This window comes from Somniosus microcephalus, chromosome 3, assembly GCF_052327205.1.
Source record: "Somniosus microcephalus isolate GS21.2 chromosome 3, FLI_Smic_1.0, whole genome shotgun sequence".
In the NCBI taxonomy this organism is placed as follows: domain Eukaryota; kingdom Metazoa; phylum Chordata; class Chondrichthyes; order Squaliformes; family Somniosidae; genus Somniosus; species Somniosus microcephalus.
Genome location: NC_140989.1, coordinates 208303709 through 208328032, shown reverse-complemented (window position 1 = coordinate 208328032; position 24324 = coordinate 208303709). Strand labels below are relative to the sequence as shown.

The 24324-nt window shown below is 53.8% G+C and overlaps 1 protein-coding gene across 1 annotated transcript in view; it reads right to left on the bottom strand.

Moving 5' to 3' along the window:
- Positions 1-486: 486 nt before the first annotated feature.
- Positions 487-24324, bottom strand: part of LOC147121683 (putative voltage-dependent R-type calcium channel subunit alpha-1E) — a 49224-nt gene continuing 25386 nt past the window's right edge. Inside the window, exon 5 of the mRNA XM_085977985.1 lies at positions 487-2972. Within this exon, the coding sequence (XP_085834111.1) occupies positions 2433-2972 (540 nt within the window). The 3' untranslated portion in view covers positions 487-2432. The remainder of the gene's footprint in view (positions 2973-24324) is intronic.

The following is a 24324-nucleotide window of genomic DNA, read 5'->3' as shown; positions in this document are numbered from 1 at the left end:
CAGGCCCTGGCTCTGGGAGGCGCACCCTGGCTCTGGGAGGCAGGCCCTGGGCTCTGGGAGGAACACCCTGGGCTCTGGGTGGCAGGCCCTGGGCTCTGGGTTGCAGGCCCTGGGCTCTGGGAGGTGCACCCTGGCTCTGGGAGGCAGGCCCTGGCTCTGGGAGGCGCACCCTGGCTCTGGGAGGCGCACCCTAGGCTCTGGGAGGCGCACCCTCGGCTCTGGGAGGCGCACCCTGGACTCTGGCTTTCACCTTGCCCACTGACACATTATAATCTCTGCAATGAGAATTGCTTTGCCAACCACTTTTGCCCCTGTGCGCCCTCCCACCCTCCCAAGGTGGCGTGTCCCCATTGCATCCAATGGACAACGGCACCCCTCACCCACACAGCATGTTGAGATAACACTGGGGGTTGGAATCCAAACTGCTTCAGAAAGGGAGCTAAGCAGACTCACTCTCAAACTATGGCACCGTGACATAGTGAAGGTTTTTCATTTATTTGGACATAAAAGGTATAGCTCCAGGACAAAGCAAAGGATTTTTAGCATTCTGATTGTCAAGACCTCACAATACACTTCATTAAGGGCAGTCGCAGCATCAAATATACAATATTGGAATACTAGGCTCAGGGGCTGAGTTTCAAACAAATCCACTGGGGCGCAGCCCAGTGACTGTTATGGCCATCTTCCATTAAAAATCAAGCCTTTTATTTAAACATGTTTCATATACTGAGAAAAAAACAAAGACACTTCTTAAAACCTCAATCACATGCCAGTAAGTTAGTCACTTAACTCACTAGATTGACGAACTTTCCAAACTGCATGCAACATACTAGGAGCACACACTAGCCAATCTTTCAAGCAGGGGGATGTGGGGGGTGGGAGTGGAGGTTTGGTGGGGAAAGTCAGGAAGATGAAGATTAATTATTTACAAATAAAATGTTGGCTTTTTTTTCTGTTTAAAGCATTTCAGATATGGCATCATTAAAGGATTTGTGATTCTGTGCGACTTGATGCCTTTCAGGAGCGCTGCGTTCTGTCGAACATGCTGCACAACCAACCCCAAGGAATCATCTGGTCCTACTGTAGTCACAGCACATGGCTGGCTAAGACTGTCTGGACTCACTGTAGTCACAGCACATGGTTGGCAAAGGCTGTTTGGTCTCACTGTAGTCACAGCACATGGCTGGCAAAGGCTGTCTGGTCTCACTGTAGTCACAGCACATGGCTGGCAAAGGCTGTCTGGTCTCACTGTAGTCACTTCACATGGTTGGCAAAGACTGTCTGGTCTCACAGTAGTCACAGCACATGGTTAGCAAAGGCTGTCTGGTCTCACTGCAGTCACAGCATATGGCTGGCAAAGACTGTCTGGTCTCACTGTAGTCACAGCACATGGCTGGCAAAGGCTGTCTGGTCTCACTGTAGTCACAGCACATGGCTGGCAAAGGCTGTCTGGTCTCACTGTAGTCACAGCACATGGCTGACAAAGGCTGTCTGGTCTCACTGTAGTCACAGCACATGGCTGTCTAATATTGTCTGGTCTCACTGTAGTCACAGCACATGGTTGGCAAAGGCTGTCTGGTCTCACTGTAGTCACAGCACATGGCTGTCTAATATTGTCTGGTCTCACTGTAGTCACAGCACATGGTTGGCAAAAGCTGTCTGGTCTCACTGTAGTCATGGACGGCACATGGTTGGCTCTGCCGACACAGCTGCAGTTTTTGCGTAATCCAAAACAATATTTGTACAACTTCAGGTTTTTTTTCTGGCTTGGATTTTCAAAGGGTAATAAAAACTTTCAAACACACAAAGATAACGGGCGATCAAAAAAGTGGGGAGGAGACGCAAAGTATTGCTGTCCTCCCAATGACAGGGGGTCGGGTGGGCTCAGCAATGGGCTCCCCTTGGGTTTGCAAGCAACACACAGTCAAGCACGAACGCACAACTGGAGGGACCAGGAGTGAGAGCGCAACAGGCTTAGCTCCCTCTCCACCATTTCCCCTTCCACCACATCAATCTCTATTGGCAAGTGTACATATGGGAGGACTCCTGGGAGATTCATCTAAAGCTGTTTTCAGAAATAGCTCAGGGTCTGATTTATTGTTCCTTGCATTGAATCTCCTGATGTGACTCCTTTGTCCAAATGTAGTCGGGTAATGTCAACTTGAACTGTGGCACATCCATGACTGGTCTAATGGGGGGGGTGGGTGACGGGGTGCGGAGTGGGGCAAAATCACCATCATTCTCAATGGTAAACTGCCCACCCAACGAAAATATCTGGTTTCTTGAGCAGTACGTATCCAGCAAGATTTTCACAGATTTATAGCCTTTTTATTTTTTTTTGGTAGTGGTTTTCTTTCTGGCATTTAATGTGACGATTTGATTTCCTCTTCTTTTCTACTGCTCCCCCCCACCCCCTCGCCTTCTTGCCAGGTTTAGCATCTGTCATCCTCATCAGTGTCGGTGAATGGGTCGGGGACAGCTGTCGCTCCACACCGTACCACTCGCGTGCGGTAACTCCCGTTGGGCAGTTGCCAGGAGTGCCTGAGGGGCGGAGCGGAGGAGATAGTGTGGGATCTCCCAAGACTCGTGGCCACCGCGGCTTCGAAGGTGAGCGTTTCCTCGCCCAGGGCCTGGTCCAGGCTGCCAACGTCATCGTGCAGGGTCAGGGACGGCTCCGATATGTAACGCAGAGGCGTCGACTGCTGGCTGTCGCTCTTCTTGCTCAGACCAGGAGACTCTGTCCACAGTGTCTTGCTTGGCTGGACTCTCAGGGACTGATACCGGGCCTCCCTGCTCCTCGGTGTGACCTGGCCTGAGGGAGGCGACAAGGTATCGGGACGCTGCGCTATGGGAGAATACGAAATGTGTGGCCGGGGCTTGGAGGGGGTCTGTGGGAGTTGTCGTCGTCCATGTTTAGGTGTACTGGCCCCAGATGTAGAAGGGACTGGGCTTTCACTCATAGAACTGTTGACCTGCAAATACAGAAAAAAGAACATTAAAAAAAAACTGCTTCCCTCACCGCAGGATGGAATTCTGAGGGGTCACTGAACCTCAGTGGTCTGCAGGGATTCAGTAATCACAGTGAACCCCAGCTCCCCAGACATCACTGGGCATCATCAGTTGGTAGCACTCTCGATCTGAGTCAGAAGGTTGCGGGTTCTAGTCCCACTCCAGAGACTTCAGCACATAATCCAGTACTGAGGGAGTGCTGCACTGTCGGAGGTGCTGTCATTCGGATGAGACGTTGAACCGAGGCCCCGTCTGCCCTCTAAGGTGGACGTAAAAGATCCCATGGGACTATTTGAAGAAGAGCAGGGGAGTTCTGGCTAATATTGATCCCTCAACCAACAACACTGAAACAGATTATCTTGTCATTAACACATTGCTCTTTGTGGGATCTTGCTGTGTGCAAATTGTCTGCCACGTTTCCAACATTACAACAATGACTGCACTTCAAAAGTACTTCATTGGTTGAAAAATGCTTTGGGACATCCTGAGGATGTGAAAGGTGACATACAAATGCAAGACTTTTCTTAGAGTGAACAGTTTGTGTTTGTGTAATCCTCCAACCCTCCCTATTGTCACCCCCCAGCCCCACATCACTTTATTCTGGACCAGCCGAGGACTCCCTCGTCTGATCACTGCGAGTAATGAGGAGCCATCCTTCCTGTCCCGGGGTGAAGTTGGGAGTTGTCCACACGTATAGGTGAATTAACCTGGGTAGGCATCACTGCCGTGTCTCAGACACTGGGGCAGAATTTCCTTGGCACCCCAAACCGACTGAGATTCCGGTGGCACACAGTGAATGGGGAACCCACTTACATCCTCCCATGGGCACCAATCAGACAGCACGATGCAGCTTCCCTGTCAGAGGCTTACGAATTTAGGCACGCACTGAGGATCGGGGAGGGAGAGTCAATCCATGGGGGGGTAAACAATCCCATTGGGGGTAGACAATCTGAAGGGGGGTTGACAATCTGAGGGGGGGGGTAGACAACCCGAGGGGGTTAGACAATGTGAGGGGGGTTAGACAATCCGAGGTGGGTAGAAAATCCGAGGGGGGTAGACAATCCGACGGGTTGTAGACAATCCGAAGGGGCGTGGTAGTCAATCCGAGGCGGGGTAGTCAATCCGAGGAGGGGGTACACAATCCGAGGAGGGGGTAGACAATCCGAGGGGGAGGCAGACAATCCGAGGGGGGTGGGTTAGACAATCCGAGGCTGGTAGACAGTCCAAGGGCGATGTAGACAATCCGAGGGAGGGGGTAGACAATCCGAGGGAGGGTAGGCCATCCGAGGGCGGGGCATACAATCCAAGGGAGGGTAGACAATCCGAGGGGGAGGTAGACAATCCGAGGGGGAGGTAGACAATCCGAGGGGGAGGTAGACAATCCGAGGAGCTGGCAGACAATCCGAGGGGGAGGTAGACAGTCCGAGGGGCGGGGTGTAGACAATCCGATGGGGGGGGGTAGACAATCCGAGGAGGGTAGACAATCCGAGGGGGGTGTAGACAATCTGAGGGGGGGTAGACAATCCGAGGGGGAGGTAGGCAATCCGAGGTGGAGGTAGACAATCCGAGTGGGAGGTAGACAATCCGAGTGGGAGGTAGACAATCCGAGTGGGAGGTAGACAATCCGAGTGGGGGTAGACAATCCGAGTGGGGGTAGACAATCCGAGTGGGAGGTAGACAATCCGAGTGGGAGGTAGACAATCCGAGTGGGAGGTAGACAATCCGAGTGGGGGTAGACAATCCGAGTGGGAGGTAGACAATCCGAGGGGGGTGTAGACAATCCGAGTGGGAGGTAGACAATCCGAGTGGGAGTAGACAATCCGAGTGGGAGGTAGACAATCCGAGTGGGAGGTAGACAATCCGAGGGGGGTGTAGACAATCCGAGTGGGAGGTAGACAATCCGAGTGGGGGTAGACAATCCGAGTGGGAGGTAGACAATCCGAGTGGGGGTAGACAATCCGAGTGGGAGGTAGACAATCCGAGTGGGAGGTAGACAATCCGAGTGGGAGGTAGACAATCCGAGTGGGAGGTAGACAATCCGAGTGGGGGTAGACAATCCGAGTGGGAGGTAGACAATCCGAGTGGGAGGTAGACAATCCGAGTGGGAGGTAGACAATCCGAGTGGGGGTAGACAATCCGAGTGGGAGGTAGACAATCCGAGTGGGGGTAGACAATCCGAGTGGGAGGTAGACAATCCGAGGGGGGTGTAGACAATCCGAGTGGGAGGTAGACAATCCGAGTGGGGGTAGACAATCCGAGTGGGAGGTAGACAATCCGAGTGGGGGTAGACAATCCGAGTGGGAGGTAGACAATCCGAGTGGGGGGTAGACAATCCGAGTGGGAGGTAGACAATCCGAGTGGGAGGTAGACAATCCGAGTGGGGGTAGACAATCCGAGTGGGAGGTAGACAATCCGAGTGGGAGGTAGACAATCCGAGTGGGAGGTAGACAATCCGAGTGGGGGTAGACAATCCGAGTGGGAGGTAGACAATCCGAGTGGGAGGTAGACAATCCGAGTGGGAGGTAGACAATCCGAGTGGGAGGTAGACAATCCGAGTGGGAGGTAGACAATCCGAGTGGGAGGTAGACAATCCGAGTGGGAGGTAGACAATCCGAGTGGGAGGTAGACAATCCGAGTGGGGGTAGACAATCCCAGGGGGGTGTAGACAATCCGAGTGGGAGGTAGACAATCCGAGTGGGGGTAGACAATCTGAGTGGGGGTAGACAATCCGAGTGGGGGTAGACAATCCGAGTGGGAGGTAGACAATCCGAGTGGGGGTAGACAATCCGAGTGGGGGTAGACAATCCGAGTGGGGGTAGACAATCCGAGTGGGAGGTAGACAATCCGAGTGGGGGTAGACAATCCGAGTGGGGGTAGACAATCCGAGTGGGAGGTAGACAATCCGAGTGGGGGTAGACAATCCGAGTGGGGGTAGACAATCCGAGTGGGGGTAGACAATCCCAGGGGGAGGTAGACAATCCGAGTGGGGGTAGACAATCCGAGTGGGAGGTAGACAATCCGAGTGGGGGTAGACAATCCGAGTGGGGGTAGACAATCCCAGGGGGAGGTAGACAATCCGAGTGGGGGTAGACAATCCCAGGGGGGTGTAGACAATCCGAGGGGGAGGTAGACAGTCCGAGGGGGAGGTAGACAATCCGAGGGGCGGGGTGTAGACAATCCGAGGTGGAGGGGTAGACAATCAGAAGGGGAGGGGTAGACAAGCCGAGGGGAGGGGTAGACAATCTGTGGAGGGGTAGACAATCCGAGGGGGAGGTAGACAATCCGAGGGGGAGGTAGACAATCCGAGGGGGAGGTAGACAATCTGAGGAGGGGGTAGACAATCCGAGGAGGGGTAGACAATCCAAGGGGAGGTAGACAATCCGAAGGGGAGTAGACAATCCGAGGGGGGTAGACAATCCGAGGGGGGTAGACAATCCGAGGGGGAGTAGACAATCCGAGGGGGGTAGACAATCCGAGGGGGGTAGACAATCCGAGGGGGGCTAGACAATCCGAGGGGGGGCAGACAATCCGGGGGGGCGGGTAGACAATCCGAGGGGGGGGGTAGACAATCCCGGGGGGGGGGGGGTAGAGAATTCGAGGGGGGGTTAGACAATCTGATGGGGGGTTGGACAATCCGAGGGGGAGGGGTAGACTATCCGAGGGGGAGGGGTAGACTATCCGAGGGGGAGGGGTGGACTATCCGAGGGGGAGGGGTGGACTATCCGAGGGGGAGGGGTAGACTATCCGTGGGGGAGGGTTAGACAATCCGAGGGGGGGGGGCGTAGACAATCCGAGGGGGGTAGACAATCTGAGGGAGGGATAGACAATCCGAGGGGGGGGTAGACAATTCGAGGAGGGGGTAGACAATCCGAGGGTCGGGGTGTAGACTATCCGAGGGGGAGGGGTAGACAATCCAAGGGGGGGTGACAATCCGAGGGGGGGTAGACAATCCGAGGGGGGGTAGACTATCCGAGGTGGGGGGGTAGACAATGCGAGGGGGGGTAGACAATCCGAGGGGGGTAGGCAATCCGAGGGGGGAGGTGGACAATCCGAGGAGGTGGTAGAGAATCCGAGGGGGAGGGGTAGGCAATCCGAGGGGGAGGGGAAGATAATCCAAGGGAGTATAGACAATCCGAGGAGGAGGGCTAGACAATACGAGGGTGATAGACAATCCGAGGGGGAGGTAGACAATCCGAGGGGCGGGGGAGACAATCCAAGGGGAGGTAGACAATCCGAGGGGGAGGGGTAGACAATCCGAGGGGGAGGGGTAGACAATCCGAGGGGGAGGTAGACAATCCGAGGGGGAGGGGTAGACAATCCGAGGGGGAGGGGTAGACAATCCGAGGGGGAGGTAGACAATCCGAGGGGGAGGGGTAGACAATCCGAGGGGGAGGTAGACAATCCGAGGGGCGGGGGAGACAATCCAAGGGGAGGTAGACAATCCGAGGGGGAGGGGTAGACAATCCGAGGGGGTGTAGACAATCTGAGGGGGAGGTAGACAATCCAGGGGGAGGTAGACAATCCAGGGGGGGGGGCTAGACAATCTGAGGGGGAGGTAGACAATCTGAGTGGGGAGTAGACAATACGAGGAGGGGGTAGAAAATCCAAGGGGGAGGGGTAGACAATCCGAGGGGGGGTAGACAATCCGAGGGAGTGTAGACAATCTGAGGGAGGGCAGACAATCCGAGGGGGAGGTAGACAACCCGAGGGGGGGTAGACAATCCGAGACTGGGTAGACAATCCAAGGGTGGGTAGACAATCCGAGGGAGGGAGTATACAATCCGAGGGGTGGTAGACCATCCGAGGGCGGGGCTGACAATCCGAGGGGGGGTTAGACAATCCGAGGTGGGTAGAAAATCCGAGGGGGGTAGACAATCCGACGGGTTGTAGACAATCCGAAGGGGCGTGGTAGTCAATCCGAGGCGGGGTAGTCAATCCGAGGAGGGGGTAGACAATCCGAGGAGGGGGTAGACAATCCGAGGGGGGATAGACAATCCGAGGGGGAGGCAGACAATCCGAGGGGGGTGGGTTAGACAATCCGAGGATGGTAGACAGTCCGAGGGCGATGTAGACAATCCGAGGGAGGGGGTAGACAATCCGAGGGAGGGTAGGCCATCCGAGGGCGGGGCATACAATCCAAGGGAGGGTAGACAATCCAAGGTGGGGGTAGACAATCCGAGGGGGAGGTAGACAGTCCGAGGGGCGGGGTGTAGACAATCCGATGGGGAGGGGTAGACAATCCGAGGGGGGTGTAGACAATCCGAGGGGGAGGTAGGCAATCCGAGGTGGAGGTAGACAATCCGAGTGGGAGGTAGACAATCCGAGTGGGAGGTAGACAATCCGAGTGGGAGGTAGACAATCCGAGTGGGAGGTAGACAATCCGAGTGGGGGTAGACAATCCGAGTGGGAGGTAGACAATCCGAGTGGGGGTAGACAATCCAAGTGGGGGTAGACAATCCCAGGGGGGTGTAGACAATCCGAGGGGGAGGTAGACAGTCCGAGGGGCGGGGTGTAGACAATCCGATGGGGAGGGGTAGACAATCCGAGGGGGGTGTAGACAATCCGAGGGGGAGGTAGGCAATCCGAGGTGGAGGTAGACAATCCGAGTGGGAGGTAGACAATCCGAGTGGGAGGTAGACAATCCGAGTGGGAGGTAGACAATCCGAGTGGGAGGTAGACAATCCGAGTGGGGGTAGACAATCCGAGTGGGAGGTAGACAATCCGAGTGGGGGTAGACAATCCAAGTGGGGGTAGACAATCCGAGGGGGAGGTAGACAGTCCGAGGGGCGGGGTGTAGACAATCCGATGGGGAGGGGTAGACAATCCGAGGGCGGTGTAGACAATCCGAGGGGGAGGTAGGCAATCCGAGGTGGAGGTAGACAATCCGAGTGGGAGGTAGACAATCCGAGTGGGAGGTAGACAATCCGAGTGGGAGGTAGACAATCCGAGTGGGAGGTAGACAATCCGAGTGGGGGTAGACAATCCGAGTGGGAGGTAGACAATCCGAGTGGGGGTAGACAATCCAAGTGGGGGTAGACAATCCCAGGGGGGTGTAGACAATCCGAGGGGGAGGTAGACAATCCGAGGGGGGGGGTTTGGACAAGCTGTGGGGGTGGTAGACAATCCGAGGGGGAGGTAGACAATCCGAGGGGGGTAGGCAATCCGAGGGGGGAGGTGGACAATCCGAGGAGGTGGTAGAGAATCCGAGGGGGAGGGTAGACAATCTGAGGTGGAGGGGTAGGCAATCCGAGGGGGAGGGGAAGATAATCCAAGGGAGTATAGACAATCCGAGGAGGAGGGCTAGACAATACGAGGGTGATAGACAATCCGAGGGGGAGTAGACAATCCGAGGGGGCTAGACAATCCGAGGGGGTGTAGACAATCTGAGGGGGAGGTAGACAATCCAGGGGGAGGTAGACAATCCGAGGGGGAGGGGTAGACAATCCGAGGGGGTGTAGACAATCTGAGGGGGAGGTAGACAATCCAGGGGGAGGTAGACAATCCAGGGGGGGGGCTAGACAATCTGAGGGGGAGGTAGACAATCTGAGTGGGGAGTAGACAATACGAGAAGGGGGTAGAAAATCCAAGGGGGAGGGGTAGACAATCCGAGGGGGGGTAGACAATCCGAGGGAGTGTAGACAATCTGAGGGAGGGCAGACAATCCGAGGGGGAGGTAGACAATCCGAGGGGGGGTAGACAATCCGAGGGAGTGTAGACAATCTGAGGGAGGGCAGACAATCCGAGGGGGAGGTAGACAACCCGAGGGGGAGGTAGACAATCCGAGGGGGGGTAGACAATCCGAGGGAGTGTAGACAATCTGAGGGAGGGCAGACAATCCGAGGGGGAGGTAGACAACCCGAGACTGGGTAGACAATCCAAGGGTGGGTAGACAATCCGAGGGAGGGAGTATACAATCCGAGGGGTGGTAGACCATCCGAGGGGGGGTTAGACAATCCGAGGTGGGTAGAAAATCCGAGGGGGGTAGACAATCCGAGGGGGGGTTAGACAATCCGAGGTGGGTAGAAAATCCGAGGGGGGTAGACAATCCGACGGGTTGTAGACAATCCGAAGGGGCGTGGTAGTCAATCCGAGGCGGGGTAGTCAATCCGAGGAGGGGGTAGACAATCCGAGGAGGGGGTAGACAATCCGAGGGGGTTGGGTTAGACAATCCGAGGATGGTAGATAGTCCGAGGGCGATCGATGTAGACAATCCGAGGGAGGGGGTAGACAATCCGAGGGAGGGTAGACCATCCGAGGGCGGGGCATACAATCCAAGGTGGGGGTAGACAATCCGAGGGGGAGGTAGACAGTCCGAGGGGGAGGTAGACAGTCCGAGGGGCGGGGTGTAGACAATCCGATGGGGAGGGGTAGACAATCCGAGGGGGGTGTAGACAATCCGAGGGGGAGGTAGGCAATCCGAGGTGGAGGTAGACAATCCGAGTGGGAGGTAGACAATCCGAGTGGGAGGTAGACAATCCGAGTGGGAGGTAGACAATCCGAGTGGGGGTAGACAATCCGAGTGGGGGTAGACAATCCCAGGGGGGTGTAGACAATCCGAGGGGGAGGTAGACACTCCGAGGGGGAGGTAGACAATCCGAGGGGGAGGTAGACAATCCGAGGGGGGGGTTTGGACAAGCTGTGGGGGTGGTAGACAATCCGAGGGGGAGGTAGACAATCCGAGGGGCGGGGTGTAGACAATCCGAGGTGGAGGGGTAGACAAGCCGAGGGGAGGGGTAGACAATCCGAGGGGGTGTAGACAATCCGAGGGTGGTAGACAATCTGTGGAGGGGTAGACAATCCGAGGAGGGTAGACAATCCGAGGGGGAGGTAGACAATCCGAGGGGGAGGTAGACAATCTGAGGAGGGGGTAGACAATCCGAGGGAGAGGTAGACAATCCGAGGAGGGGTAGACAATCCGAGGGGGGGTAGACAATCCGAGGGGGGGTAGACAATCCAAGGGGAGGTAGACAATCCAAGGGGAGGTAGACAATCCGACGGGGAGGAGTAGACAATCCGAAGGGGTGGTAGACAATCCGAGGGGGCGAGACAATCTGAGGGGGAGGTAGACAATCCGAGTGGGGGGGTGGACAATCTGTGGGGGAGGTAGACAATCCGAGGAGGGAGTAGACAATCCGAGGGGGAGGGGTAGACAATCCAAGGAGGGAGTAGACAATCCGAGGGGGAGGGGTAGACAATCCGAGTGGGAGGGGTAGACAATCCGAGGGGGAGGTAGACAATCCGAGGGGGAGGGGTAGACAATCCGAGGGGGAGGTAGACAATCCGAGGGGCGGGGGAGACAATCCAAGGGGAGGTAGACAATCCGAGGGGGAGGGGTAGACAATCCGAGGGGGTGTAGACAATCTGAGGGGGAGGTAGACAATCCAGGGGGAGGTAGACAATCCAGGGGGGGGGCTAGACAATCTGAGGGGGAGGTAGACAATCTGAGTGGGGAGTAGACAATACGAGGAGGGGGTAGAAAATCCAAGGGGGAGGGGTAGACAATCCGAGGGGGGGTAGACAATCCGAGGGAGTGTAGACAATCTGAGGGAGGGCAGACAATCCGAGGGGGAGGTAGACAACCCGAGGGGGGGTAGACAATCCGAGACTGGGTAGACAATCCAAGGGTGGGTAGACAATCCGAGGGAGGGAGTATACAATCCGAGGGGTGGTAGACCATCCGAGGGCGGGGCTGACAATCCGAGGGGGGGTTAGACAATCCGAGGTGGGTAGAAAATCCGAGGGGGGTAGACAATCCGACGGGTTGTAGACAATCCGAAGGGGCGTGGTAGTCAATCCGAGGCGGGGTAGTCAATCCGAGGAGGGGGTAGACAATCCGAGGAGGGGGTAGACAATCCGAGGGGGGATAGACAATCCGAGGGGGAGGCAGACAATCCGAGGGGGGTGGGTTAGACAATCCGAGGATGGTAGACAGTCCGAGGGCGATGTAGACAATCCGAGGGAGGGGGTAGACAATCCGAGGGAGGGTAGGCCATCCGAGGGCGGGGCATACAATCCAAGGGAGGGTAGACAATCCAAGGTGGGGGTAGACAATCCGAGGGGGAGGTAGACAGTCCGAGGGGCGGGGTGTAGACAATCCGATGGGGAGGGGTAGACAATCCGAGGGGGGTGTAGACAATCCGAGGGGGAGGTAGGCAATCCGAGGTGGAGGTAGACAATCCGAGTGGGAGGTAGACAATCCGAGTGGGAGGTAGACAATCCGAGTGGGAGGTAGACAATCCGAGTGGGAGGTAGACAATCCGAGTGGGGGTAGACAATCCGAGTGGGAGGTAGACAATCCGAGTGGGGGTAGACAATCCAAGTGGGGGTAGACAATCCCAGGGGGGTGTAGACAATCCGAGGGGGAGGTAGACAATCCGAGGGGGAGGTAGACAATCCGAGGGGGGGGGTTTGGACAAGCTGTGGGGGTGGTAGACAATCCGAGGGGGAGGTAGACAATCCGAGGGGGGTAGGCAATCCGAGGGGGGAGGTGGACAATCCGAGGAGGTGGTAGAGAATCCGAGGGGGAGGGTAGACAATCTGAGGTGGAGGGGTAGGCAATCCGAGGGGGAGGGGAAGATAATCCAAGGGAGTATAGACAATCCGAGGAGGAGGGCTAGACAATACGAGGGTGATAGACAATCCGAGGGGGAGTAGACAATCCGAGGGGGCTAGACAATCCGAGGGGGTGTAGACAATCTGAGGGGGAGGTAGACAATCCAGGGGGAGGTAGACAATCCAGGGGGGGGGCTAGACAATCTGAGGGGGAGGTAGACAATCTGAGTGGGGAGTAGACAATACGAGAAGGGGGTAGAAAATCCAAGGGGGAGGGGTAGACAATCCGAGGGGGGGTAGACAATCCGAGGGAGTGTAGACAATCTGAGGGAGGGCAGACAATCCGAGGGGGAGGTAGACAATCCGAGGGGGGGTAGACAATCCGAGGGAGTGTAGACAATCTGAGGGAGGGCAGACAATCCGAGGGGGAGGTAGACAACCCGAGGGGGAGGTAGACAATCCGAGGGGGGGTAGACAATCCGAGGGAGTGTAGACAATCTGAGGGAGGGCAGACAATCCGAGGGGGAGGTAGACAACCCGAGACTGGGTAGACAATCCAAGGGTGGGTAGACAATCCGAGGGAGGGAGTATACAATCCGAGGGGTGGTAGACCATCCGAGGGGGGGTTAGACAATCCGAGGTGGGTAGAAAATCCGAGGGGGGTAGACAATCCGAGGGGGGGTTAGACAATCCGAGGTGGGTAGAAAATCCGAGGGGGGTAGACAATCCGACGGGTTGTAGACAATCCGAAGGGGCGTGGTAGTCAATCCGAGGCGGGGTAGTCAATCCGAGGAGGGGGTAGACAATCCGAGGAGGGGGTAGACAATCCGAGGGGGTTGGGTTAGACAATCCGAGGATGGTAGATAGTCCGAGGGCGATCGATGTAGACAATCCGAGGGAGGGGGTAGACAATCCGAGGGAGGGTAGACCATCCGAGGGCGGGGCATACAATCCAAGGTGGGGGTAGACAATCCGAGGGGGAGGTAGACAGTCCGAGGGGGAGGTAGACAGTCCGAGGGGCGGGGTGTAGACAATCCGATGGGGAGGGGTAGACAATCCGAGGGGGGTGTAGACAATCCGAGGGGGAGGTAGGCAATCCGAGGTGGAGGTAGACAATCCGAGTGGGAGGTAGACAATCCGAGTGGGAGGTAGACAATCCGAGTGGGAGGTAGACAATCCGAGTGGGGGTAGACAATCCGAGTGGGGGTAGACAATCCCAGGGGGGTGTAGACAATCCGAGGGGGAGGTAGACACTCCGAGGGGGAGGTAGACAATCCGAGGGGGAGGTAGACAATCCGAGGGGGGGGTTTGGACAAGCTGTGGGGGTGGTAGACAATCCGAGGGGGAGGTAGACAATCCGAGGGGCGGGGTGTAGACAATCCGAGGTGGAGGGGTAGACAAGCCGAGGGGAGGGGTAGACAATCCGAGGGTGTGTAGACAATCCGAGGGTGGTAGACAATCTGTGGAGGGGTAGACAATCCGAGGAGGGTAGACAATCCGAGGGGGAGGTAGACAATCCGAGGGGGAGGTAGACAATCTGAGGAGGGGGTAGACAATCCGAGGGAGAGGTAGACAATCCGAGGAGGGGTAGACAATCCGAGGGGGGGTAGACAATCCGAGGGGGGGTAGACAATCCAAGGGGAGGTAGACAATCCAAGGGGAGGTAGACAATCCGACGGGGAGGAGTAGACAATCCGAAGGGGTGGTAGACAATCCGAGGGGGCGAGACAATCTGAGGGGGAGGTAGACAATCCGAGTGGGGGGGTGGACAATCTGTGGGGGAGGTAGACAATCCGAGGAGGGAGTAGACAATCCGAGGGGGAGGGGTAGACAATCCAAGGAGGGAGTAGACAATCCGAGGGGGAGGGGTAGACAATCCGAGTGGGTGTAGACAATCCGAGGGGGAGGCGTAGACAATCCGAGGGGGGCAGACAATCCGAATAGGGGGTAGACAATACGAGGAGGGGGTAGAAAATCCGAGGGGGAGGGGTAGACAATCCGAGGGGGGATAGACAATCCAAGGGGGAGGCAGGCAATCCGAGGGTGGTAGACAACATGAGGGGGAGGTAGACATTCCGAGGGGGATGTAGAAAGTCCGAGGGAGGGGGTAGACAATCCGAGTGAGGGGGTAGACATTCCGAGGTGGATGTAGACAATCCGAGGAAGGGGGTAGACATTCCGAGGGAGGGTAGACCATGAGGGCGGGGCACCCAATCCGAGGGGGGTAGACAATCTGAGGTGGGGGTAGACAATCCGAGGGGGAGGTAGTCAATCCGAGGAGCGGGTAGACAATCCGAGGGGGAGGTAGACAGTCCGAGGGGCGGGGTGTAGACAATCCAAGGGGGAGGGTTGCCAATCCGAGGGGGAGGGGTAGACAATCCGAGGGGGGGTAGACAATCCAAGGAGGAGTAAACAATCCGAGGGTGGGTAGACAATTCGAGGGGGGGGTGGGCAATCCGAGGTGGGGTTGACAATCTGAGGGGGAGATAGACAATCCGAGGGGCGGGGTAGACAATCCAAGTGGGAGGTAGACAATCCGAGAAGAGGGGTAGACAATCCGAGGGGTAGGTAGACAATCCGAGGAGAGGGGTGGACAATCCGAGGGGTAGGTAGACAATTCGAGGGGGGGAGGGTTTGGAAAATCTGTGGGGGAGGTAGACAATTCGAGGAGGGGGTAGACAATCCGAGGGGGAGGTAGACAATCCGAGGGGCGGGGTAGACAATCCAAGGGGAGGTAGACAATCCGACGGGGAGTAGTAGACAATCCGAGGGGGTGGTAGACAATCCGAGTGGGGGTAGACAATCCGAGGGGGGTAGACAATCCGAGGGGAGGCAGACAATCTGACGGGGAGGAGTAGACAATCCGAGGGGGTGGTAGACAATCCGAGGAGAGGGGTGGACAATCCGAGGGGGAGGTAGACAATTCGAGGGGGGGGGGTTTGGAAAATCTGTGGGGGAGGTAGACAATTTGAGGAGGGGGTAGACAATCCGAGGGGGAGGTAGACAATCCGAGGGGCGGGGTAGACAATCCAAGGGGAGGTAGACAATCCGACGGGGAGGAGTAGACAATCCGAGGGGGTGGTAGACAATCCGAGTGGGGGTAGACAATCCAAGGGGGGTAGAAAATCCGAGGGGGCGAGACAATCCGAGGGGGTGTAGACAATCTGAGGGGGAGGTATACAATCCGGAGGGGGCTAGACAATCTGAGGGGGAGGCAGACAATCCGAGTTGGGGGTGGATAATCTGTGGGGGAGGTAGACAATCCGAGGAGGGAGCAGACAATCCAAAGAGGGGGTAGACAATCCGAGGGGGAGGGGTAGACAATCCGAGTGGGTGTAGACAATCCGAGGGGGAGGCGTAGACAATCCCGAGGGGGGCAGACAATCCAAGGAGGGGGTAGAAAATCCGAGGGGGAGTGGCAGACAATCCGAGGGGGGATAGACAATCCGAGGGGGAGGTAGACAACCCGAGGGGGGGGTTAAACAATCCGAGGGTGGTAGATATTCGAGGGGGAGGTAGACAATCCGAGAGGGGGTAGACAATCCAAGGGTGGGTAGACAATCCGAGGGAGGGAGTAGACAATCCGAGGAGTGGTAGACTTTCCGAGGGCGGGGCAGACAATCCGAGGGGGGGGTAGACAGTCCGAGGTGGGTAGACAATCTGAGGGGGTGTAGACAATCCAAGGGGGCGTGGTCGTCAATCCAAGGCGGGGTAGTCAATCCGAGGAGGGGGTAGACAATCCGAGGAGGGGGTAGACAATCCAAGGGGGGGTAGGCAATCCGAGGGGAGGTAGACAATCCGACGGGGAGGAGTAGACAATCCGAGGGGGTGGTAGACAATCCGAGTGGGGGTAGACAATCTGAGGGGGGTAGACAATCCGAGAGGGGGTAGACAATCCGAGAGGGGGTAGACAATCCGAGGGGAGGTAGACAATCCGAGGGGGAGGAGTAGACAATCCGAGGGGGTGGTAGACAATCCGAGGAGAGGAGTGGATAATCCGAGGGGGAGGTAGAAAATTCGAGGGTGGGGGGGGTTTGGAAAATCTGTGGGGGTGGTAGACAATTCGAGGAGGGGGTAGACAATCCAAGGGTGAGGTAGACAATCCGAGGGGCGGGGTAGACAATCCAAGGGGAGGTAGACAATCCGACGGGGAGGAGTAGACAATCCGAGGGGGTGGTAGACAATCCGAGTGGGGGTAGACAATCCGAGGAGGGTAGACAATCCGAGGGGGGGTAGACAATCCGAGGGGAGGTAGACAATCCGACGGGGAGGAGTAGACAATCCGAGGGGGTGGTAGACAATCCGAGGAGAGGAGTGGACAATCCGAGGGGGAGGTAGACAATTCGAGGGTGGGGGGGGGTTTGGAAAATCTGTGGGGGAGGTAGACAATTCGAGGAGGGGGTAGACAATCCGAGGGGGAGGTAGACAATCCGAGGGGCGGGGTAGTCAATCCAAGGGGAGGTAGACAATCCAACGGGGAGGAGTAGACAATCCGAAGGGGTGGTAGACAATCCGAGTGGGGGTAGACAATCCGAGGGGTGGGGTAGACAATCCAAGGGGAGGTAGACAATCCGACGGGGAGGAGTAGACAATCCAAGGGGGTGGTAGACAATCCGAGTAGGGGTAGACAATCCGAGGGGGGGTAGACAATCCGAGGGGGCGAGACAATCCGAGGGGATGTAGACAACCTGAGGGGGAGGTAGACAATCCGGAGGGGGCTGGACAATCTGAGGGGGAGGTAGACAATCCGAGTGGGGGGGTGGATAATCTGTGGGGGAGGTAGACAATCCGAGGAGGGAGTAGACAATCCAAAGAGGGGGTAGACAATCCGAGGGGGAGGGGTAGACAATCCGAGTGAGTGTAGACAATCCGAGGGGGAGGCGTAGACAATCTGAGGGGGGCAGTGTGGTGATTATTCCTTGATTAGTAAAAGTATTGTGATTCGTTGTTTGTTAACTGCCTTGGGATATGTGTTGTAATCTCATTGGTAGTTGATGATCACATGAGGTGTTGTGGCTACATTAAATTCAGTCCTTTTCTAGCTTTAGTTGGGACTGGATGTGGAAAGATATGCTGCTGATTTTAAAGTTAATAAAGCCTAGCTTTGGAAGGCCAATCTATTCTTTATTTCAATTTATTAACTTTATGTTAGAATGGAGCGATATCTTCAACCAGAACGATTCAAGGCTGACCCCAATTCTGCTGGAGTGGATGATAAATGGAAACATTGGTATTGTACATTTAAAAACTTTTTGGGCGTGTTGGATCAAGAGGCTCTAAATAAGCTGAATATGCTGATCAACTACATTGACCCGGATGTATATAAATATATTTTGCACTGTAAAACTTATGAAGAGGCTATTTCTACATTGGAAAAGATTTTTGTTAAACCAAAGAATGAGGTATTTGCACGTCATCTTCTATCTGCCCGTAGGCAGCAGGTGGGAGAATCTTTGGATACTTATTTACAAGCACTTCGGTGCCTTAGTGTTGACTGTAATTATAAGGCTGTGACGGCTGAAGAATATAAGGATGAATCGGTACGGGATGCTTTTATTAATGGATTACTGTCTAGATCAATTCGTCAGCGGTTGTTAGAAAATAAGACTCTGGATCTTAAAAGTGCTTTTGAGCAAGCTTCTACATTGGATGTGGCTCAGAGAAGTTCGGATTCTTATGCTCTTTTTAATCGGCCTGCGACTATGGTTTCGGCAGTTTCGGATGAAAAGGAATTATGTGGACTTAATGGGAGTGGTTTACTAGATTTTGAAACAGTTTCTACTTCGGCGGCCGTTGCCTCTAGGATTCAGAAGTGTTATTTTTGTGGGAATATCCGGCACCCTCGTCTGAAGTGTCCTGCTCGGGAGGCTGTGTGTAGTAAATGCGGCAAGAGAGGTCATTATGCACGTGTGTGCAAATCATCAGGTTCAATTACCTTCCCTTCTCCTGGTGTGGGAGGGTCTTCCTCCACTACCTCTTCTGTGACTATTCAGCCTTTAGATAGGGCGTTTATTGCATCAATTTCTGCTGCATTTGCTCATGGCCTAAACAAAGCTATAGTTACGGCTCAAGTTAATGGGTTGGAAGTGAAGGCCCTTATAGATACGGGCAGTACTGAGAGTTTTATAAGTCTTCAGTTTGCGAAGGAGAAGCATTTGAAAATTTTGCCTGTTACGTATCAGGTGTGTATGACTCAGACGACCCTTACTTCACAAATAGCTGGTTGTTGCTTTGTGAAAATGGTTCTTCTAGGTAATACGTATACTGATATACGCCTATCTGTTTTGCCTAATCTCTGTGCGGATATTTTGATTGGACATGATGTGCTTCAGTTACACGAGTCTCTTAGTCTTTCATTTGGAGGGACTAAGCCACCTTTTATCTATTTGTGGATTAACCTCTTTATCTATTCCTCCATTATCACTTTTTTCCAATTTGATGTCGGATTGTAAGCCAATTGCTACCAAGTCAAGAAGATATAGTAGTCAGGATAGAGAATTTATTAATTCTGAAGTTCAACGTCTCTTATTGGAAGGAATCATTGAACCTAATTGTTCGCCTTGGCGAGCACAGGTAGTTGTCACGACTAATGAGAGACACAAGAAACGAATGGTGATAGACTATTCCCAAACTATTAATAGGTATACTCAATTAGACGCGTACCCTTTGCCTAAGATTGATGAGCTTATCAATAAAGTATCTCAGTATAAAGTTTTTAGCACTATTGATTTAGAGTGCTTATCATCAGATTCCTATTGTTAAGAAGGATCAACCATATACGGCCTTTGAGGCTGGTGGAAAGCTGTATCAGTTTTGCCGAATACCATTTGGTGTTACTAATGGTGTTGCTTGTTTTCAACAGGCAATGGATGCTTTTATAAGTGATAACTCCCTCTCTGACACCTTTTCATACTTAGATGACATCACAGTGTGTGGCAAATCAAGGGTGGAGCATGATTCTAATTTAAAAAGATTCCTTCAAGCTGCGGAAAAAGTTGGTTTAACTTTTAACAAAGAGAAATGTATCTTTTCGACTACTGAGGTAAATCTATTGGGGTATATTATTTCGGGAAATAAGATTAAACCAGATCCAGAACGTCTGCGACCATTGATCGATTTACCTTGTCCTACTAATTCTAAGGCTTTGCAACGAGTTGTTGGACTGTTTTCTTATTATTCTAATTGGATTGCAAATTTTTCACGGAAGATCTGGCCTCTTATTCGGGTTACGACATATCCTCTATCATGGGAGGCCAGGACATGTTTTGAGAATTTTAAAAAGGATATTTTAGGAGCAGTTGTGCATGCCATTGATGAGCAGGTTCCCTTTGTGATTGAGACAGATGCTTCAGATTCTGCAATTGGGGCTACTTTGAACCAAAATGGAAGACCTGTGGCCTTTTTCTCACGTACTTTGAATAATAGTGAAAAAAGACATTCCTCAATAGAAAAAGAGGCATACGTAATAGTAGAAGCATTGCGTAAATGGAGACATTATTTATCGGGGCGACATTTCACGTTGGTAACTGATCAAAAATCTGTGTCCTTTATGTTTGATGTTAAACATTTTGGAAAGATTAAAAATGATAAAATAATGAGATGGAGGATTGAGTTGGCATGTTACCATTTTGACATAGTTTATCGTCCGGGGAAGGATAATGTTGCTGCTGATGCACTGTCGAGGGCTTATTGTTCTGTGATTCACGGACATACGCTTATTAATCTTCACAATGCCTTATGTCATCCTGGGGTTACGAGGATGATACACTTTGTACGCAGTAAGAACTTGCCTTTTTCAGTTGAAGACGTCAAGCGGATGACTTCATCATGTTCTATCTGTGCTCGGTGTAAACCGAATTTCTTTAAGCCTCAACGAGCTCATCTTATAAAGGCTACTTCTCCTTTTGAACATTTGAGTGTCGATTTTAAGGGACCTCTTCCTTCAACTACTCAAAACCGATATATATTTACTGTTGTGGACGAGTTTTCAAGGTTCCCTTTTGCTTTTCCTTGTGCAGATGTATCAGCTGCTACAGTTATTAAATGTTTGACTCAACTTTTTGTCATCTTTGGGATGCCTGCGTATATCCATTCGGATCAGGGAAGTTCTTTTATGTCTTCCCAGTTGAAGGAATACCTTCAAAGTCGGGGAATTTCTACGAGTAGAACTACCCCGTATAATCCCCAGGGTAATGGACAGTGTGAACGATACAATGGGGTGATCTGGAAGGCAGTTATGTTAGCGTTGACATCCCGGAACCTTAAGAATACACAGTGGGAAATGGTGCTGCCTGATGCCCTGCATTCCATTAGATCATTGCTTTCAACGGCTACTAATGTGACCCCCCATGAAAGGCTCTTTAACTATCCGCGGAGATCTACTACGGGATATTCGGTACCTTCATGGCTTACTATGCAGGGACCTGTGTTGCTTCGACGCCATGTTAGATTGTCAAAATATGACCCCTTGGTGGAGGAGGTGGAGCTGTTGGAGGCAAATTCCCAATATGCTCATATTCGATTCCAAGATGGGAAAGAAAGTACTGTTTCAATTAAAGACTTGGCTCCTTGTGGGGGCCAGCCCTCTTCTGAGGAGATTAATAATGGTCATGATTCGGATAATGTGGATGCTGTTACAGATACTACGAATATTTCCAATCCGATTGCAGATAATCATATATTAGTCAGCCTTTGATAGATGTTTATGACCGTCCCAGTTCATCTTCTGATGGGATTTCTAATCCGGAAACCGTTGAGAATCGGGATATGGATAGCCTTCCTGTTGAAGATACTTCTGTGCCTTCTGGCATGGGAGGGCAAGGAATTTCACCAAGGTTAAGAAGGTCGACACGAACAAGATATCCGGTCGACCGATTGAAAATGGACTTTTAAATTGATAGTAATGTTTTAAAAATTGTTGAAATATTATAGTATATTGTTTTAGTTGAGAGATACTTAATACTTATGTGTAATGTTATTATTTGTTGTTGTTCATTTAGTATTGTGTTATGTAAATAGTTTTACTCTCGTGCATAGTTTAGTTGTAAATAATTAATTGTAAATTGTAAAAGTTATTAGGTTGGAGTATATTTTAAAAGGAGGGGTGAATGTGGTGATTATTCCTTGATTAGTAAAAGTATTGTGATTCGTTGTTTGTTAACTGCCTTGGGATATGTGTTGTAATCTCATTGGTAGTTGATGATCACATGATGTGTTGTGGCTACATTAAATTCAGTCCTTTTCTAGCTTTAGTTGGGACTGGATGTGGAAAGATATGCTGCTGATTTTAAAGTTAATAGAGCCTAGCTTTGGAAGGCCAATCTATTCTTTATTTCAGGCAGACAATCCGAGTAGGGGGTAGACAATACGAGGAGGGGGTAGAAAATCCGAGGGGGAGGGGTAGACAATCCGAGGGGGGATAGACAATCCAAGGGGGAGGCAGGCAATCCGAGGGTGGTAGACAACTTGACGGGGAGGTAGACATTCCGAGGGGGATGTAGAAAATCCGAGGGAGGGGGTAGACAGTCCGAGGTGGATGTAGACAATCCGTGGGAGGGGGTAGACATTCCGAGGGAGGGTAGACCATCTGAGGGCGGGGCACCCAATCCGAGGGGCTAGACAATCTGAGGTGGGTGTAAACAATCCGAGGGGGAGGTAGTCAATCCGAGGAGCGGGTAGACAATCCGAGGGGGAGGTAGACAGTCCGAGGGGCGGGGTGTAGACAATCCAAGGGGGAGGGTTAGCCAATCTGAGGGGGAGGGGTAGACAATCCAAGGGGGAGGGGTAGACAATCCAAGGAGGGGTACACAATCTGAGGGGGAGGTAGACAATCCGAGAGAGGGGTAGACTATCCGAGGGGGGGTAGACAATCTGGGGAGGGGTAGACAATCCGAGGGGTAGGTAAACAATCCGAGGAGGGGTAGACGATCCGAGGGGGAGGTAGACAATCCGAGGAGGGGGTAGACAATCCGAGGAGGGGGTAGACAATCCGAGGTGGAGGTAGACAATCTAAGGGGGAGGTAGACAATCTAAGGGGGAGGTAGACAATCCTAGGGATGGGGTGTATACTATTCGAGGGGGAGGGGTAGACAATCCGAGGGGGAGGGGTAGACAATCCGAGGGGGATCGGTAGACAATTCAAGGGGGAGGGGTAGACAATCCGAGGGTGGTAGACAATCTGAGGGGGGGGGGCGGTAAATAATCCGAGAGTGTAGACAATCCGAGGAGGAGGGGTTGACAATCCGAGGGGTGTAGACAATTCGAGGCGGGGGGGGGGTGGACAATCCGAGGTGGAGTTGACAATCCAAGGGAGAGATAGACAATCCGAGGGGCAGGGTAGCCAATCCAAGTGGGAGGTAGACAATCCGAGGAGAGGGGTAGACAATTCGAGGGGGAGGTAGACAATTCGAGGGGGGAGGGTTTGGAAAATCTGTGGGGGAGGTAGACAATTCGAGGAGGGGGTAGACAATCCGAGGGGGAGGTAGACAATCCGAGGGGGAGGTAGACAATCCGACGGGGAGGAGTAGACAATCCGAGGGGTTGCTAGACAATCCGAGTGGGGGTAGACAATCTGAGGGGGGTAGACAGTCTGAGGGAGGGTAGACAATCCGAGGGGGTGGTAGACAATCCGAGGAGAGGGGTGGACAATCCGAGGGGGAGGTAGAAAATTCGAGGGGGGGGGGGGGGGGGGTTTGGAAAATCTGTGGGGGAGGTAGACAATTTGAGGAGGGGGTAGACAATCCGAGGGGGTGGTAGACAATCCGAGGAGAGGGGTGGACAATCCGAGGGGCGGGGTAGAAAATTCGAGGGGGGGGGGGGGGGGTTTGGAAAATCTGTGGGGGAGGTAGACAATTTGAGGAGGGGGTAGACAATCCGAGGGGGAGGTAGACAATCCAAGGGGGTGGTAGACAATCCGAGTGGGGGTAGACAATCCGAGGGGGGGTAGACGATCTGAGGGGGAGGTAAACAATCCGGAGGGGGCTAGACAATCTGAGGGGGAGGTAGACAATCCGAGTTGGGGGGTGGATAATCTGTGGGGGAGGTAGACAATCCGAGGAGGGAGTAGACAATCCAAAGAGGGGGTAGACAATCCGAGGGGGAGGGGTAGACAATCCGAGTGGGTGTAGACAATCCGAGGGGGGCAGACAATCCGAGGGGGAGGGGTAGACAATCCGAGTGGGTGTAGACAATCCGAGGGGGAGGCGTAGACAATCCCGAGGGGGGCAGACAATCCGAGTAGGGGGTAGACAATACGAGGAGGGGGTAGAAAATCCGAGGGGGAGTGGCAGACAATCCAAGGGGGGGTAGACAATCCGAGGGGGAGGTAGACAACCCGAGGGGGGGTTAGACAATCCGAGGGTGGTAGATATTCGAGATGGAGGTAGACAATCCGAGGGGGGGGTAGACAATCCAAGGGTGGGTAGACAATCCGAGGGGGGGGGTAGACAATCCGAGGGGGCGTGGTCGTTAATCCAAGGCGGGGTAGTCAATCCGAGGAGGGGGTAGACAATCCGAGGCGGGGGTAGACAATCCGAGGAGGGGGTAGACAATCCGAGGGGGAGGGGTAGACAATCCGAGGGGGGGTAGACAATCCAAGGGTGGGTAGACAATCCGAGGGGGAGGGGTAGACAATCCGAGGGGGCGTGGTCGTTAATCCAAGGCGGGGTAGTCAATCCGAAGGGGAGGGGTAGACAATCCGAGGCGGGGGTAGACAATCCGAGGAGGGGGTAGACAATCCGAGGGGGAGGGGTAGACAATCCGAGG